Source organism: Notamacropus eugenii, chromosome 6 (assembly GCF_028372415.1).
Source record: "Notamacropus eugenii isolate mMacEug1 chromosome 6, mMacEug1.pri_v2, whole genome shotgun sequence".
NCBI lineage: Eukaryota > Metazoa > Chordata > Mammalia > Diprotodontia > Macropodidae > Notamacropus > Notamacropus eugenii.
The window spans coordinates 142,668,727-142,687,462 of record NC_092877.1 but is presented as its reverse complement, the minus strand read 5'-3'; the positions used below and the strand labels follow the sequence as shown (position 1 = coordinate 142,687,462).

Below are 18,736 nucleotides of genomic sequence, written 5' to 3'. Positions count from 1 at the left end.
CTCTGGCTTCTTTTCTTTCTTAGGCTGTAATCCTTGACTTCAGCTTTTCAGATATTTGGCAGAATTAGGGAAGCATAAATTTCAAACTGGAAGGGAGTTTTTACAGATCATCTAGTCCAAAAATGAGGGGGTTACGTTTAGTGACTGGCACTTTTTTAATATAGGAATACCAAAAATGTCATAATTTTTGGTATTCCAAAATGTTATCATTTTGATATTTGAAGATTTCATAATTTTTGATATTCCAAAATTTAAAATTTCCTGAAATTCATAAAGCACTTAGGTAGAGTGCCTGGCACGTAGTAGACACTTAAGAAATACTTGTTCCCTATTATTTCACTTTTTCCTCTCCCCCCACCATAGGGGCCATTCCAGCTTTTACTCTATGAATTCCCTCACTTTGCAGATAAACAAACTGAGGTGCAGGATAGAAGGTCCTCTGAGCTCTTTCCTTGGTACCAGAGTGCCTCCACATTACACTACATTCTAGTTAAACCATCTCGGCAAATGGGCTAAACCAGGTGGAGGGTAACCAACAGGCCTCAAACCCATTGGTGAGTTAGGAAAATGTCTACCCCAAGCATTGCCCCAACAGCATGGACAGATAAAACTAATTTATCCTGATAGCCATGAAGGTGGATGTAGCAGGGGCTGTGGAATGCTCAAAGACACCAACATTATCCACTACTTCCTGGGCCATTGCCAGTTACGTTGACTTTTCTCCTGCCATTGAACTTGGGTGACTCAGGAAGAGAGAGTGAGGCTTAAAACTTTGTGCTCCTCTGCCTCACTTAAATCCAATTCACAAGCAAGTGAAGACATCACCTTATGATGTCATTGGCCCTCTTCTAAAATGAAGGACAAACACCAACCCCTTGTGGTATAGATACAGTGTGGTAACTGCATATAGGGCTAGATTTGGAATCAAACTTTCTTGAATTAAGGCAAGTTATTTCAGCTTTGGTCTTTAGTTTTTTGTCTGTCAAATGAGCTGGAGAAGGAAATGGCAAACCATTCTAGCATCTCTGCCAAGAAAACCCCAAATGGGGTCACAAAGAGTCAGACATGACTGAAAATGATTGAACAACAGCTAAATTCCAGCCATAGGTTTGTACACTTGAGGCAAAACTAGAAAAGGGACTTGAAACCTACTCATAGCTGCCATGTGGCAGAGATGGAAAGTCACTGGCAGCTTTTTAAGAACTTCATCTTAGAGTGCCACAAATCTGAGACAGTCCCTACGGATCCAGGCTTGTTGATCACTCTCTGTAAAACAGGAGAAAACATTGATTTTTGACCAAATGTCCTTGATTTAGAAGCACACAGGTATGCCTAATTTTGCCCTCTACTTGTCAAACTGCTTCAGTGAAGCAAATAATGTAAATGTTTCCATTTCAAAAATGAACAATTTTCTCAAGTGAGATCATGCACGTTAAAGTACACTGGAAAGTCCAAGACTGGACATCAAGAATAAACTAGGGGATGTCCAGAGGACGGCAGCCAGGGGGATGAAGGTTCTCAAAGTCATTTCAGTGAGGAGCAGTTGAATGAACGAGGGTTGTTTAGCCTGGAAGAGAAAGCTTGAGGGGTGGGAGGGAGGAGAGGGGGCAGAGGCAGGATAGCTGTTTTCAAGTATCTGAGGGCTATCATTCAAAAGAGTGATCAATCATGACGGTCTTTGTGATCTCAAAGGGAAGAATGAAGAGCAAAAGGTAGACGCTCCCAAGAGGCAATTTTAGGCTTGATGGCAGGAAAAATGTTAAAGCTCTTGCTCTGGAGTCAAAGAATCTGCGAACGCTGTTCAAATCCCATCCTTGATGGTTGCCTGTGTGACCTTAGGCACGTGACTTTACCTCCCTCGGCCTCAATTTGTTTATCTGTACAGTGAGAGAACGGAACAGATTGGGAGCAGGCTGCCTTGAGAGGGCTCCCTCAGCCCAGAGCTTCTCACCTACGGACCATGATGCAGTTGTAATAAGAATTCTTGGTCAAGTTCTGGTTGGATGGATTTGGCCCTCCCACAGGGTAGGAGGTTTTGTCACTGAGCCGACTGTTGCTTCTAGGATACTTTTAGACTCAGTCTCTTTCGCTTGGGCCATGGACTATAAATGAAAGCCTCATTTCTACTACTAACAGTCATAAATAGCACACAGATGTACATAGCTCCTACTATGTGCCAGGCAGTGTGCTAAGAGTTTGACAACTATCTTATCTGATCCTCACAATAATCCGGGAAGGTCAGTGTTATTATCCCCATCTGACAGATGAGGAAACTGAGGCACACAGGTTAGGACTTGCCTGAGGTCACACAGCTATTAAAGTGTCTGGGGTTGGATTTGAACTCAGGTCTTTCTGAGTCCAGGTTCACTGCTCTGTACACTGTACCACCTAGGCTGCCTCTTTAAAATAAAAATCACATATTACACAAATTGTACATGTACCACTGAGAGGAGGAGAAGGGAACAGGCATTAATTACCTACCTACTATGGGCCAGGCACCTGTGCTCAGCACTTGACAAATATCATCTCATTTGATCCTGACGACAGTCCTGTGAGGTAAGAGTTACTCTTATTTCTATTTTTGTTATTGAGGAAAGTGAGGCAGCCTGAGGTTAAGTGACTTACCCAGGACCACACAGCTGAGGAAGTGTCAGATCTTCCTGACTCCAATCAATCAATAAACATTTATGAAGTGCCTACTCTGATCCAGGCATTGTGCTAAGTTTGGGGGATACAAAAAAAGAAAGTCCCTGCCTTCAAGGTGCTTACACTTCATTGGGGGAGACAAGATGTAAAGAAATGTGTATACAGGATAAACAGGAACTAACCAGCCAAGGGGAGGCACTAGTTAAGAGGGGTTGGGGAAGGCTTCCTATAGGAGGTGGGATTGTAGTTGGGATTTAAAGGAAGCCAGGGGTCAGTACTCGGAGTGGATGCAGGAGGAAGAGCAGTCCAGGCACAGGGACAGCTGGAGAGAATGCCCAGAGCAGAGAGAGATAGAGTGTCTTGTTCATGAAACAGCCTGGAGGCCAGCGTCCCTAGAATGAAGACTACATGTTGGGGAGTAAGGCATCAGGAGACTAGAAAAGTAGGAGAGGACTATGTTGTTCACAACATAGGGCTTTGTGAGAGGATTGAGAGGATTTTATATCTGCTCTTGAAGGCAAACGGAGCCCCAGGAGTTTATTGGGTAGAGGGGTAACATGATCAGACCTGCACTTGAAGAAAATCACTTTAGTGGCTGAATGGAGGACAGATTGGAGAGGGGAGAGACTTGAGGCAGGCAGATCCACTAGCTGCTATTGCAATAATCCAGGGGGAAAAGGGCCTGTACCAAGATGGTGCCAGTATTAGAGGAGAGAAGGGGGCACATTGCAGAGATGTCGCAAAGGTAAAATTGACAGGCCTTCACAACAGATTGGACATGGGGAGTGGGGGAAGAGGTGAGAGATAGTGAGATGTCCAGGAGGACTCCTAGCTTGTAAGTCTGAGGGACTGGGAGGATGGTGTTGCCCTCTACAGTAATATTTAAGGTAGGAGAGGGAAGATTTAAGCGGAAAATGCTGAGCTGATGTCCACTGGACTTCCAATTCAAGGTGTCTGAAAGGCAGTTGGAGATGTGAGATTGGAGATCAGCAGAGAGGAAAGGTAGATCTGAGAATCATCCAGGCCCATGCTCTCTGCTGCACCACCTACTCAAAGGAAATAATTAGAACGAACACACACACACAAGTAACAACAACAGACAGTGACATTCCTATTGCAGTTACTGTGTGCTTGTGCTAAGAGCTTTACAACTATCTCACTTGATTCTCACAATCACCCGAGGAGGTATACGCTTATTATCACCATTTTACACATAAGGAAACTGAGGCAAACAAAGGTTAAATGACCTGCTCAGAGTCATGCAGCTAGAAAGCATCTGAGGCTGAATTTGAACTCAGGTCTTCCTGATTTCAGGCCTGGCTCTCAATCCACTGCACTGCCAACTCAAAGAAAATGATTCAAACAAACACACAAAAGTAGTAATACAAACACACACCTTGCAGGCATCTCCTTGGGCTCTACAAGCTAGTTTACATTTCTCTTTTGTTCAGAAGAACCAGAAAGAAAAAGTACAAGGATGGTCTGTTTTTGTAACATTGACCATCCATGGATGCCATCCTTTCATGTGCTAAAATGAAATCTTAAGATATATTGGTAAACACGATCAAATGTAGCTGATGGACCAACTTCTCACGCTTCCCCATTTTCACCAGAGAATCCTGATTTGTCCCTCCACTAGGGCTCCCTGGCAAGGTTACCTGTTTAAGATCTAAGAAAGTATACTTTTGCCTGGCACCTTGGGTGAGTTTTCATATAAGACTTTAGACTCAAGCTTTTCTATAACATGTTTGTGGCTAATTAAGTAAAAAATGACATTAATAAGACCAAACTGTTCTATGGCCACAAATTCACCCTTTGTGACCACCTCAAAGAAAGGTCGTAGCTAAGAGAAAAACTACCTGGTCCTCAGTTTCTCTATAAAATAGAAAGAGCTGCAATATAGAATTTTATATTGCACATATATATTACATATATTTAAAGCAAGCAGTATGAAGTGGAAATTCAGTTTCATATAGAAGTCTCTTTTGTGTTCTATGTATGAAAATGCTTTTTTTGGTATTTAAGTTCAGAATACAATTTTTTTAAATAAAGGGATTGAACTAGATGACCCCTACAGTGCCGGCTAATAAAAGACTCATCTCTGCCTTGAACACAAATCCTTCGGTACTACTGTGAAATCATTATTCAAAGTTCATTCCCTATGGACAGTAGGCCAAAACCATCCTCCCAGACTAAAGAGTCTATGTGCTCCTGCTTTTCTATCAATTAGCAAGGTCAATTTTGAGTTTGCAGGAGCTAGTCTTAAAGGTTGTCTCGCCCAAGCCATGATGCCAACAGGGCTTTGCTCAGGCAATCCTCTTCTCTGTTCTTCAATGTCCCTGGACAGATGAATGCATGCATATGTGCATGCATAGGGCTGTAGCTCTCAGGTTGCATCCAGCATGGGCTGACTAGGCATAATGCCTGAATATCTTCTTCAGAGACAAATTGCTCTATTGAAATATGGCATGTAGAGACACATTCCATTTTAGCTTCTACAAAAATATGCAAAGGTCATTTAAAGTTGCATGACCTCTCTGGACCTCAGTTTCCTCACTTGTAAAATCAAAGTATTGGTTGGATCTGACCATCTCTCAGCACCTTTAAAGTTCTAAAAGCTGTGGCTCTTTTTTAAAAAATGACTCAGAAAAATCAAGTCAATTTATTAGACACCTACTACTTCAGGCACAGTGCTAAGTTCTAGAGACTAGAGACAGTAACTCATCAACTTCAGCAGAACTTCCTCCCCTCCTTCCCCCCCAACATGTACCCCTTGTCAAAGTGCAGAAAACAATTTAATTTGGAAAAGCACAGTAGTTCTTTAACCTCCTCCACTTCATATCTCCCAATCACATTCAGGTGGAGTCTTCTCTTTTTTCCCAGTAAGGTCTGGGGTTTGATGGATTTTAGCCCCTTGATATCCATTCCCTTGCGCCAGGAGGGTCTACAGCCCTGGCTTTCATCCCTGACTTTGTCATGGGACTTTGAGGAAGATTTTCAGTTCTCTGCCATCGCCAGGAGTAGAAAGGGGTCCTGGGAGCATAGATTTAGAGCTGATAGGGACCTTCAGCTGTCACTGAGTCCACCCCCTTCATTTTACTGATAACGAAACCGAGGCTCAGAGAGGCTGATTGACTTACCCAAAGGAAAGAAAAGTAGCAGAGTCAGGACTCAAACCTAGATCTTCTGACCCCAAACCCAACCTTCTTTCAACCATAGCCCAGGTGAGGATCATGCAGAGCACACAGGTTTGGTGTGGAGAGCAGTTCAAGGAGTCTGAACTGGAACAATGATGCCAAGGGACACTACTTCTTCCACCTAAGGTCTGTGAATTGGTGTTCTCGCCTCCAAGAACTTGGAGGGGAACTTAAACTTAGTTAAGACAGCTGCATTGATCATTAATTTATGAAATTCTGAAACCAGGCCAGGCACACTCGGTTCTTGGGGTACTTCCTGAGAAAGACCACAATTGGCAGTAGGAAAAAGGTGGCAATCACACTTTAATAAGCACAAAGGGAGTAAGAGAAAACAATACAGAAAATACAGAGACAAGTGGCAAAAAGTAGGAATGAAATACAGAGGGTGACAACACGGAGGAGAAAAGCAGTGTGAGGAAGAGGATGGAGAGGATTGAGTCACTTATACAGCCACAGATTGGAGCTGGGAATACTCACAAATCATAGACCCTTAGGAAATGGACAGTGCTCAAGGTCAGGGTAGTGAGGGGAGGAGCTTGGGGGTCTCTTTTTATAGGGTTTTTTTGGGGGAAACAGACCAACTTCTATCTGTGGCACCTTGGGGGTAGTTCATTAGCATATCTAAATTATCTCCAAGTTATAGGTAAACCGTCGAAGTCATCATCTCCAAGTTATCAGCACCTGTTTGATGTTCTGCTGTTCCGGAGTGGTGCAGGTCTGGAATTTGTCTAGAATTTAGATGTCATAGGACCAGAAGTCTGACAGCAGTACCTACATGGCTTCTGCTGATACAGAACCTACTTCCGGAATGTGAATTTGGGTTAATATGTGACATAATTTGTAAACGATATTCCTTTGATCTATGGGTTTCCCTTTGCCATCTTGCTTGCCACTATTGCCCCTTTATATTGGCTACTTATAAAGTTACTCTACTGACTAGAAGTGGAGGAGTGGTCAGAGAAATCAGAACAAGATAAAGTTTTAACACACTAACAAAGTAAAAGTCTCACGTGGTCAGGAAGCATTTAAAGGAAGGCAAATCTGCCCTGTGCTTCAGGTCTTTCAACTTCGAGAATCTCAAATTGGGAAGGGACTTTGGAGACCCCACATGGTTCAGCCTGTCCCCAAACAGAAATCCTCTCAACTACATGCCTAATGTCTTTGCTTGGAACCCTCAAGTGACAAGGGAGATGGGCAGACCATTCTACTTTTTATTTTATTTTATTTTTATTTTATTTCTTGGAAGCTTTTCCCTTTATTAAGCTAAAATCTTCTTTGTAGTTACCACTCTTTTCCTTTAGGAGAACAGGGTTCAATACCCACCTCTACCCACTTGCTTTGTGACCTTGGGATAGTTACTTAATTTCTCTGGGCCTCAGTTTCCACACCTATAAAATGAGGGGATTGGATTTAACTAGATGACTTCTAAGATCCCTTTCAGTGTTAAATCTGTGATCCTATCATCCCCAGAATGAATAATAGCTAGCCTCTGTCTAGGACTTGAAGGTTTGCAAAGCACTTTATGAATAAGATCTCATTTGATCCTTACAACAACCCTGACAGGGAGGTGACATTATCCTCATTTTACAGATAAGAAAACTGAGGCAGACAGAAGTGGAGTGGTTTGCCCAGGGTCATATCTGAAGTCAAATTTTAACTGAAGTCTTCCTGACCCCACATCCAGCACACTATCTATCCACCATGCCCCCTGCTACCCAGGTCATCTGCATCATAGGCTTTCAGATCCTTGAAGACATCTATTCATGAACCACCCAACAGCTCTTATAAAGGATGAACATCCTCAATTTCTTCAGCAAATCTGTCTTCTCCCTCTCTTTGCTGGTGACCTCCTCCAGACCTTCTCAGTACACATTTTATAACAAAAATTCATCTGCATATATAGTGTTTTAAGGTTTACAAAGCATTTTCCTTACAAAAGCCTGTGAGTGATTAGTGCAACTTTCAGTACCTGCAGTTGATCAGAGTAAAATGAGAATTGGCCATGTTCATACAGCTAGTAAAAATCCAAGCTAGGATTACTCTGAAGAGAATAGGACTCTGAGGCCAATTTTCTTTCCCCTGAACCCAGTGTCTCATCCTATGCTGTTATCCATCAGGACAAAAACCACAAAGTGGCAAGAAATGAGTGTCCCAGGACGAGGCAGAAGGTAGGGAAGAGAGGACTGGGACAATGTCTGTCCTCAAGGTCATTGGTTGCACATGGATTTCTGAAGACTGACAAAAGAAGTAAAGATATTAAGAAAGTTGTAGGAGACTGTGATACCCCTTCAGGTTCAAGTTCTATTTACAAGAGGATCAAATAAGAAATCACGTGAAGTGCTTTGAAAACCTTAAAATGCCCTCTGCATAAATGTTACTATCATGATTACCTTCCAGATTTCCTCCAGGACTAAAGATGACTTTTAGTTTAAATCAATCTTCCGTGGAGATGAGATCTAGAGAAAAGTGTGGTCACTTCTAAGGGAGGAAGATGTCATTTACTTTTGAAACAAATCCCCAGAAATATCCCATTTCAGTAAGATATTGTATATTGGACTCAAGCTAAAGTGGAGCTAATAAACCCAACATTCTTCTTGGTACACGACCTTCCTTGTGCTCACAGGGTCTGCGGTTAATCCTGGCTCCTCGGCACTGAGATCTGGCTACCCTCCGAGCTGGAGGACCATTTCCCAATTCCCTCTGCCTGCAAGAGATAAGACACAAAGAATGTTACAAGAGTTGTGAACAGGAAGGTATGACCCTAGAATTATGATAAGAGCAATAATGTCTCACACATTTGTGTGGTACTTTAACGTCTACCAAAGGCATAACATGCCTCAACTCATTTTACTCTTTGTTACTGTGTAAGGCAGGTATTATCATCCCCATTTTAAACATAAGACAATTGAGGTTCAGAGAGATTAAGTGTCGTCTGGCATCACACAGCTAACGAACACTGTAGGTGGGCTTTGAGTTCAGATCTTCCTGACTTGGGTCCATTCACTATGACCTGCTACATCTTGAGGTCTAAGATAGTCAGGTCTTTGCAGATTTAGCTGATTCCAGTACTGCTGAACTACTCACTGCAAACTCTCTAGATTGTTAAGTAGAATGTTAGAACTGGAAAAAAAAACAAAAACAAAAAAAAAACTATGTACAAACAAGTCGTATGTAGATAAACTGGAGGTAGCCTCAGAGAGAAGTCACTAAGATAAAGGAAATTTGAGGAAAAGACTTTTGCAGAAGGTGGGACTTAAAGGAAGTCAAGGAAGGCAGGAAATAGAGATAAGGAGGGAGAGCATTCTAGATATAACAGACAGCCCAGGGAAATGGCCAGGAGATGACACATCCTGTGTGAAGACCATCAAAGAGGTCATTAGAACATGAAGGTCGTGGAGGGAAGTTAAGTAATAATACTGATGACAAATTTTAAAAACCATTGATGATAAAGATTTACTGTCTCTAAGTGAAACAGGAACCCTTTGCTAGCCTGTGCCCTGAGGATTTCTTTCTCTTGTTGCACTCTATATCTGTGCTTCCTCTCTCACCTGTGATACCTTCTATCTTTGGAGTTATACTCACTCCTCCTTAGTCTTATGTTCCTATACCCCACCACTGCCATCACACTCCTCTCCTCCAGTGCCCCATGCTTGATCAAAGTCAGACTTTCCCTCTGTTGACTTCTTTTCAACATTTGATAGAACAGCTTACTCCTCTGCTTCTTTTTTATGGTTAGAAGTTAGTTTTAATGCATTAATATACATTGATTAAAAATCAATGGGAGTGATTAACAATTCAAGCAGAATTCACATCTAGTTGTGTGCAAAATCTCTCCATAATTTCATCCAGCTGTTCCCTTATTCTTTTCAAAATAGTATTTTATATTTTCCAATTACTTGTAAAGACAATTTTTAACATTCATTTAAAAAAAATTTTTGAGTTCCAAATTTCTCCATCCCCTCCCTCTTCCCTAAAACACTAAGCAATTTTATATAGTTTTATATGTCTAATCATGTAAAATATATTTCCATATTAGTCATGTTGTTACAGAAGAAACAAACCAAAAGAAAAAAATATGAAAAAAATAAAGTGAAAATAGTATGCTTTGATCTGCATTCAGACTCCATCAGTTCTTTCTCTGTATTTGGATAGCATTTTCCATGAGTCCTTTAGAATTGTCTTGAATCATGGTATTGCTGAGAAGAGCTAAGACAATCATAACTGATCATCATACAATGTTGCTGTTACTGTGCACAGCATTCTCCTGGTTCTGCTCCCTTCTCAGTATTTCCTCTATTTCTTGAAAATCCAACTTTTGTGTTAATTTGGGGAATCAGCTCCTACCTCTATGACCTCCCTTTCTTTGACTCATTTGCTAGTTCTTCCCATTCCCAGCCTCAGTCTTTGGCAATTTAATTATCACTCTTCACACTCAACTCCTTAGAGTCAACTACTTTGTCTCAGGACCCCTTTATACTCTACAAAATTATCAAGGAATCCAAAGAACTTTGTTTATGTGAGTTATATTTATTAGTATTTGCCATGTTAGAAATTTAAAATCTCATCAGTATTATTATAAAAATAGCTTTGACTTTGTGGATTTCAGAAGTCCTCAGACAGCACTGTGTGTCCCCCCTGCTTTGGAGAAAACATGTTTCTCTCAGCCTCAATTCTTATCACTCCCATGAGGACAAATCCAAAACCTACAACCTCTTACCAAAGCTCCAATTTCTTATTTCCCACTTAAGGTTATTTCTACTTGTACATCCCATTATTACCTCAGACTCAAAATGTCTAAAATTCAGCTCAACTTTTACCCTCTTCCCTCTCATTCTCATAATTGGTTTCCTTCCCCAGCTTCCCCATTTCCATCAGTGGTATCACTATCCTTCCAAACCTCTAGAATTAAAAATTTCAAAACGATCTCTTTTAAATTAAATAGTTCTTTAAAAAAATAATTGAAGGGGCAGAGCCAAGATGGTGGAGTAACAACATAGACTTTCTGGAGCACTCCTCCTACCAACCCCAGCCAAATACCTGTAAAAAATGGCTCTAAACAAATTCAGCAGCTGTAGAGCCCACAGAATGATGGAGTGAAGCAAATCTCCAGCCCAAGACAGCCTTGAAGGTCGTTGGGAAGTGTCTGTCATACCACGCTTGGAACAAAGCACAGTACAGTATGGGCTGCAAATACACAGAGGGGACCTGAATTGGCTTTGGGGGAACTGACTCTCTCACACCTGTGGTGGTTTCTAGACTTCTTGACCCCAAAACACTGAGGAAAAATTGGAAGGTCAGTGGAAAAAGCCTGTGGAACCAATGTGGGAGAGTGGGGTAGTCCACCACCAGCACCAGCCCCAGCCCCAAGGTGGCAGAGGGGGTAGAGGAACCTATGGCAGTCACAGCAGCAGCACAGGCAGCTGCTGCCACTGTTTCTGGAATTCTAGGCCCACAGATTGTGGGGGGATTGAGCAGCTGACAGTACAACCCCCAGCTCCACTGGAAGCAGAGAACTATCCTGACAAAGAGCTCAAAAGTCAAGTAAATAGCTGGGAAATGGGCAAAAACCAGAAAAAGAATCAGACTATAGAATCTTACTTTGGTGACAAGGAATATCAAAACATGCAAACAGAAGACAACAAAGTCAAAGCTCCTCCATTGAAAGCCTCCAAGAAGAATGTGAATTTGTCTCAAGTCATGAAAGAGCTCAAAAAGGATTTTGAAAATCAAGTAAGAGAAGGAGAACAAAAATTGGGAGGAGAAATGAGATTGATGCAAGAAAATCATGAAAAATGAGTCAACTGCTTGCTAAAGGAGACCCAAAAAAGGCTGAAGAAAATAACACTTTAAAAAAAAGACCAACCCAAATGACAAAAAAAATTCAAAAGGCCAATGAGAAGAATGCCATAAAAAGCAGAATTGATCAGATGGAAAAGGAGGTCCAAAAGCTCACTGAAGAAAATAATTCCTTAAAGATTAGAATGGGGGGGTGGGGGTGGAGCCAAGATGGCAGAGTAGAAAGATGCACATACACTAGCTCTTCCCCCACAGCCCATAAAATAGCTGTAAAGAAAGACTCTCAACAAATTCTAGAGTAGCAGAAGTCCCAGAAAGATGGAGTGGAGCAGATTTCCAACCCAGGGTGACCTGGAAGGCTGACAGGAAAGGTCTGTCACACTGGGCTCAGAGTGGAGCACAGCCTAGCCTTGGCCATGCAGCACTGGAAGGAGCAGGCCTCAGGGGTGGAATCTCCAGCAGCAGTGGAAATTCCCAGATCCCTCAACCCATAGGCAAAAAAGACACTTCAAAGGTCAGTGAGAATGTGCTTTCACCTCAGTGACAATGGAGCAGGGTTCTCCCCTAGCCCCAGGCAGTGGTGGTAGGCAGCGGCAGCTGTGGTGGAAGTGTCCATGGCAGGCAGCAGGCAGCTTCCATTGTTGAAGCCTTCAGCTTAAAGCCCCAGGAGGAACTGACCAGCTGATCTGATTCTCAGAAACGAACCAGGCCAGGGAGTAAACTTCTCTCCTTTGATTATGCCACCCTGGAGGAACTGAGATCTTACAGGTCCCCAGAGTATACCCTACTCTTGACAAAGGACCCAAAAGTCAAGGAACTTGTTGGGGAAATGCCCCAAAAAGGGAAAAAAAATAAGACTATAGAAGATTACTTTCTTGGTGAACAGGAATTCTCTCCCATCCTTTTGGATGAGGAAGAACAATGTTTACCATCAGGGGATAACATAAAAATCAAGACTTCTGCATCCAAAACCTCCAAAATAAATCTGCAAGTTCTCAGGACATGGAAGAGCTCAAAAAGGATTTTGAAAATCAAGTAAGAGAGGTGGAGGAAAAATTCGGAAGAGAAATGAGAGGGATGCAAGGAAAGCATGAAAAGTGAGTCAACAGCTTGCTAAAGGAGACCCAAAAAGATGATGAAGAAAATAACACCTTGAAAAATAGGCTAACTCAATTGGCAAAAGAGGTCCAAAAAGCCAATGAGGAGAAGAATGCTTTCAAAAGCAGAATTAGCCAGATGGAAAAGGAGGTTCAAAAGCTCACTGAAGAAAATAGTTCTTTAAAAATTAGATTGGGACAGATGGAAGCTATTGACTTTATAAGAAACCAAGAAATTACAAAACAAAACCAAAAGAATGAAAAAATGGAAGATAATGTGAAATATCTCATTGGAAAACTGACCTGGAAAATAGACCTAGGAGAGACAATTTAAAAATTATGGAAGTAACTGAAAGCCATGACCAAAAAAAAGAGCTTAGGCACCATCTTTCAAGAAATTATCAAAGAAAACTGCCCTAATATTCTAGAACCAGAGGGCAAAATAAATATTAAAATATTAATTATTTAATAAAAAATAATAAAAACCGATCACCTCCTGAAGGAGATTCAAAAATAGAAACTCCTAGGAATACTGTAGCCAAATTCCAGAGTTCCCAGGTCAAGGAGAAAATATTGCAAGCAGCTAGAAAGAAACAATTCAAGTATTGTGGAAATACAATCAGGATAACACAAGATCTAGCAGCTTCTACATTAAGGGACTAAAGGGCTCGGAATATGATATTCCAGAAGTCAAAGGAACTAAGCTTAAAACCAAGAATCACCTACCCAGCAAAACTGAGTATAATACTGCAGAGAAAAAAATGGTAATTCAGTGAAATAGAGGATTTTCAAGCATTCTTGATGAAAAGACCAGAGCTGAAAAGAAAATTTGACTTTCAAACACAAGAATCAAGAGAAGCATGAAAAGGTAAACAGAAAAGAGAAATCACAAGGGACTTACTAAAGTTGAACTGTTTACATTCCTACATGGAAAGATAATATTTGTAACTTGAAACTTTTCTCAATATCTGGGCAGTTGGAGGGATTGTACACACACACACACACACACACACACACACACACACACACAAACATACATACATATATATGGAGACACAGAGAGAGAGAGACAGAGAGCACAAGGCAAGTTGAATGGAAAGGGATCACATCTAAAAAAACAAAATTAATGGATGAGAGAGATATATACTGGGAGGAGAAAGGGAGAAATGGAATGGGGCAAATTATCTCTCATAAAAGAGGCAAGAAAAAGCTTTTTCAATGGAGGGGAAAAGGGGGGAGGTGAAAGGGGAAAAGTGAAGCTTACTCTCATCACATTGGGCTCAAAGTAGGAATAACACGCACACTTAATTTGGTATAAAAACCTATCTTACATTACAGGAAAGTAGGGGGAAAAAGGATAAGTGGGTTGTGAGGGGTATGAAGGAAGAGAGGGCAAATGAGAGGAGGGGGTATTTAGAAGTAAGCACTTTTGGGGAGGGACAAGGTCTAAAAAGAGAATAGAAGAAATGAGGGGCAGGATAGGATGGAGGGAAATATAGTCTTATACAACTTGACTATTATGGAAGTCATTTGCAAAACTACACATATATAGCCTATATTGAATTGCTTGCCTTTTCAGTGGGGATGGGTGGGGAGGGAGGAAGGAAGAGAAGTTGGAACTCAATGTTTTAGGAACAAATGTTGAGAATTGTTTTTCCATGCAACTGGGAAATAAGAAATACAGGTAATGGGGTATAGAAATTTATCTTGCCCTACAGGACAAGAGAGAAGATGGGGATAAGGGAAGGGAGGGGTATTAGAAGGGAGGGCAGATTGGTGTAAGGGGTAATCAGAATGCAAGGTGTTTTGGGGTGGAGGAGGAAAGAGATGGGGAGACAATTTGGAACTCAAAATTTTGTGGAAATGAATGAAAACTTAAAATAAATTTTAAAAAATTATGGAACTACCTGAAAGCCATGATCCAAAAAAGAGCCTAGACATCATCTTTCAAGAAATTATCAAGGAAAACTGCCCTGACATTCTAGAACCAGAGAGCAAAATAAATATTGAAAGAATCCACCAATCATCTCCTGAAAGAGATCCCAAAAGGAAAACTCCTAGGAATATTGTAGCCAAATTCCAGAGATCCCAGGTCAGGGAGAAAATATTGCAAGCATCCAGAAAAAACAATTCAAGTCTTGTGGAAATACAATCAGGATAACACAAGAATCAAAGGGCTTAGAATATGATATTTCAGAAGTCAAAGGAATTAGGATTAAAACCAAGAATCACCTACCCAGCAAAACCGAGTATAATACTTCAGGGGAAAAATGGTCACTTGATGAAATAGAGGACTTTCAAGCATTCTTGATGAAAAGACCAGAGCTGAATAGAAAATTTGACTTTCAAACACAAGAATCAAGAGAAGCATGAAAAGGTAAACAGGAAAGAGAAATCATAAGGAACTTGCTAAAGTTGAACTGTTTACATCCCTACATGAAAAGATAACATTTGTGACTCTTGTGACTTTTCTCACTATTTCGGTAGTTAGAGGGATTATATACATGTAGACAGAGGGCACAGGGTGACTTGAATAGGAAGGGATGATATCTAAAAAAAATAAAATTAAGGGGTGAGAGAGGAATGTATTGGGAGGAGAAAGGGAGAAATAAAATGGGGCAAATTATCTCTCATAAAAGAGGCAAGAAAAAGCTTTTTCAATGGAGGGGAAAAGTGGGGAGATGAGAGGGGAAAAAGTGAAGCTTACTCTCATCACATTCAGCTTAAGGAGGGAATAACGTGAATAACAATTTGGTATGAAAATCTATCTTATACTACAAGAAAGTAGGGGAAAAAAGGATAAGTGGGTTGCGGGGGGTATGAAAGAAGAGAGGGCAAATAAGAGGAGGGGGTATTTAGAAGCAAGCACTTTTGGGGAGAGACAAGGTCTAAAGAGAGAATAGAGTAAATGGTGGGCAGGATAGGATGGAGGGAAATAGTTAAGTCTTTCATAACATGACTTTTATGGAAGTCTGTTGCATAACTACTCATGTATAACCTATATTGAATTGCTGGCCTTCTTAATGGGGGGTGGGTAGGGAGGGAGGATGGGAAAGAAGTTAGAACTCAAAGTTTTAAAAAGAAATACTAAAAATTATTTTTACATGAAACTAGGAAATAAGATATACAGGCAATGGGGTACAGAAATCTATCTTGCCCTACAAGAAAATAGAAGAGATGGGGATAAGGGAAGGGAGAGGTGTGACAGAAGGGAGGTCAGATTGGGGGACGAGGTAATCAGAATGTATGGTGTCTTGGGATGGGGGGAAGGGAGAGATGGGGAAAAAATTTGAAACTCAAAATCTTGTGGAAATGAATGTTGAAAACTAAAAATAAATGAATAAATTTTTTAAAAAGGATTAAAAAAAGAAAAAAAAATGAACATCAGTACAACCAACTAATCAATACAGCTCTACAAGATAGGTGCTGTTATGACCCTCCATTTTATAGATGAGGAAACAGTCCGAGAATGGTTAAGTGACTTGCTCAGGGATGCACAGAGAATAAGTGTCTGAGGGAAGATTTGAACTCAGGTCTTCCGGAGTTCAAGTCCAGCACTCTATCCCTCATGCTACCTAGCTTCCTAGGTGCTAAACTTGCTTAGTAACTATTTAAATGTATATCAATTATTATTAACACATTAAGTATTATTATACTATTTTTCAGTTACTTTCTCTAAGTCCTCATCAGAATTTTTCATACAACCATTTATTTTCTCTCACTCTTCCCAAAATGGTCATTACATATAAATATATATGTTTACATATGTGCGTATATATGTACATATACATATATATGTATGTGTGTACATTCTATTCTTCTGCTTCTGCTTTTTCACTTTACATTATTTCATAAACAACTTTACAGATTTCTCTACATTCTTCATACTTATTCTCAAAGGCATTATAGGATTACATTAATGTAATGGTTAGCTTGTAATTAAGCTGCCCATTCCTCTATCTTAGAATATTTAGATTCATTCCTTCCTCCTTCCTTCCCTTTCTCCCTTCCTTCTTTTTGTCAGGATCCCCATGCCAAGACCACTCCTCTCTTTTTACTCCTCTCATTTTTACTATTGGGAGACATCATGTTTTCCAAGCTCAGGGCATCTTGGGGACCACTATTGGATAAATCTTGTAACATTGCTATTACATGGATAGAATGGAAGATCCTTAAGAAAAGGGAATCAGTACCTAGACTGTGTCTGGCACATAGGTGGAGTTAAGAAATGATTGTTGATTTATTGATTCATCAGTATAAAGGAATACGTACCAAACTTGTAGTGAAGAGATTGAACTCTCTCTCTCTCTCTCTGTCCCTATCTCTCTCTCTATCTTCTGTGCCTGTCCCTGTCTTGTGTCTGTCTCTCTCTCTCTGTCTCTCTTTTCTTTCTTCTCTGTCTCTGTCTGTCCCTTCCCCCTCCTCTCCCTCTCACATAGCTTGTGATTGATCATAACCTCCAAGAGCCCTAGTTTTCTCACCTGTAAACTGAGATGGTTAATACTAGATGATCTCTAAAGCCATTTCCAGCTCTAACACTCAACAATTCTGTGATTTCCCAGCTGTCGATATTATCTACATCTTCCCGTTACCTTCCTGTATTGTCCAAACTAGTGTGTCATTGTAAATGTTTCCTATCATTTGACCTTGCTGTGCCTCTCCAGTTTTCATTCCCAGTATGAATCCTCTCTTCCAATTAAGTTCATCTCCTTACTGTCCCTTCCACTCCTCTTGTTCATTCTTGCCTTCCTGAAGGTCATTTCCTATTTCTGTGTTTACTTTTCTCATCTATAAAATAAGAAAGCTGGCAATGATGACCTCAGAGGTCTGTCCTATGACTCCTACCTTCCCTTCCCTCAACCTATTCTTCATCCTTCCTTACCCCAGATAACTTCCCTTCCCCTCTTCTGCTTATGCATATACTACCCATCCTTGAGCACACATTTTAAGTCTTAGCTCCTTCATGAAACCTTCCTTATCATATCTTTCTTTTCTAAATCTTTACGCATATAATTGGTGAATTCTGAGCTAGTAGTCTATTCACTGTTGATTATTCTCTTATCACACTGACCCCATATACTGAGGCCCCAGGTTAACAGAATCCTGAGTGTACCAAGGAAGGTAGCATGATATTGCAGTAGACTTCAAATGAAAGAAATTGTTTTCAAGAGACGGAATTATTGGATTTCAGTTGGATTGGATTTCAGTGGCCATCTAGTCCAGATTGTACCTAGAAAAAAACCCCCTTGATAACATATTAGGAAGTGGTCAGCCAGCCTTGACTAAAGGACCTTCAGTGAAGAGGAAGGCACCCTCTCCAAAAGTTGCTCTTTCTACTTTGGTCATAGCTTTGTTAGGAAGTGTATCCTGACATCAAGCATAACTTTGTCTCTTTGTAACTTTGTGATGTTAATGGGATTTAAAATCTTCACTGTCCCTTAACAGGCCTCAAGTTGAGCACATTGAGGGAAGCTTGCTTGGGGGAAAGGCTTGCTTGTACAAAGGCTTTCACACCTTTTGCTAATTTCTAATTAGGCACTGAGTCAGAAGGGTTGTGATGCCTTCTGGCTCTGAGAAGTGTATATACACTCTGAGTTGGTATTTTGCTTTGAGGGGCTCACTTATGAGAAGGAACCTGTGATTCCCTGGTTGTGACTCAGAGTAGCCATATGTTCAGAGCTCCCCAACAGCTCAGATGTAAAGGCTCTCTCGATACAGGAATGTATGTAAAGTGCATAGCAATATTGTTTTAATTCAGGCGGTAGAGCCCTGTCTGTTGGTCTTTATTTCTCTGCTTATATTTTCTCTTTTTGTATTTACTCTGAAGTTCAGGGTGCTGACTTTTCCCCTGAACTAGTTAGTGAATGTAATTTAAGAAAGACTCTTTTTAAATCTTCTTGACCGCTTAAACAGCTATCTTTCCTAGTAAAGCAGATCCAGGAACCTGTGCTAGCCATTACAAACTTTCACCCATTTCTCTTTTGAGGTTAAGCAAAAGAA

The 18,736-nt window shown here is 40.7% G+C and overlaps 1 protein-coding gene across 2 annotated transcripts in view; it reads right to left on the bottom strand.

The window, feature by feature from the left end:
• Window positions 1-8,374: 8,374 nt before the first annotated feature.
• C6H4orf51 (chromosome 6 C4orf51 homolog) overlaps window positions 8,375-18,736 on the bottom strand; it is a 66,692-nt gene continuing 56,330 nt past the window's right edge. For both annotated transcript variants that reach the window (XM_072621177.1, XM_072621176.1), the window contains exon 6: window positions 8,375-8,547. In XM_072621177.1, the coding sequence (XP_072477278.1) occupies window positions 8,476-8,547 (72 nt within the window). In that variant the 3' untranslated portion in view covers window positions 8,375-8,475. The remainder of the gene's footprint in view (window positions 8,548-18,736) is intronic.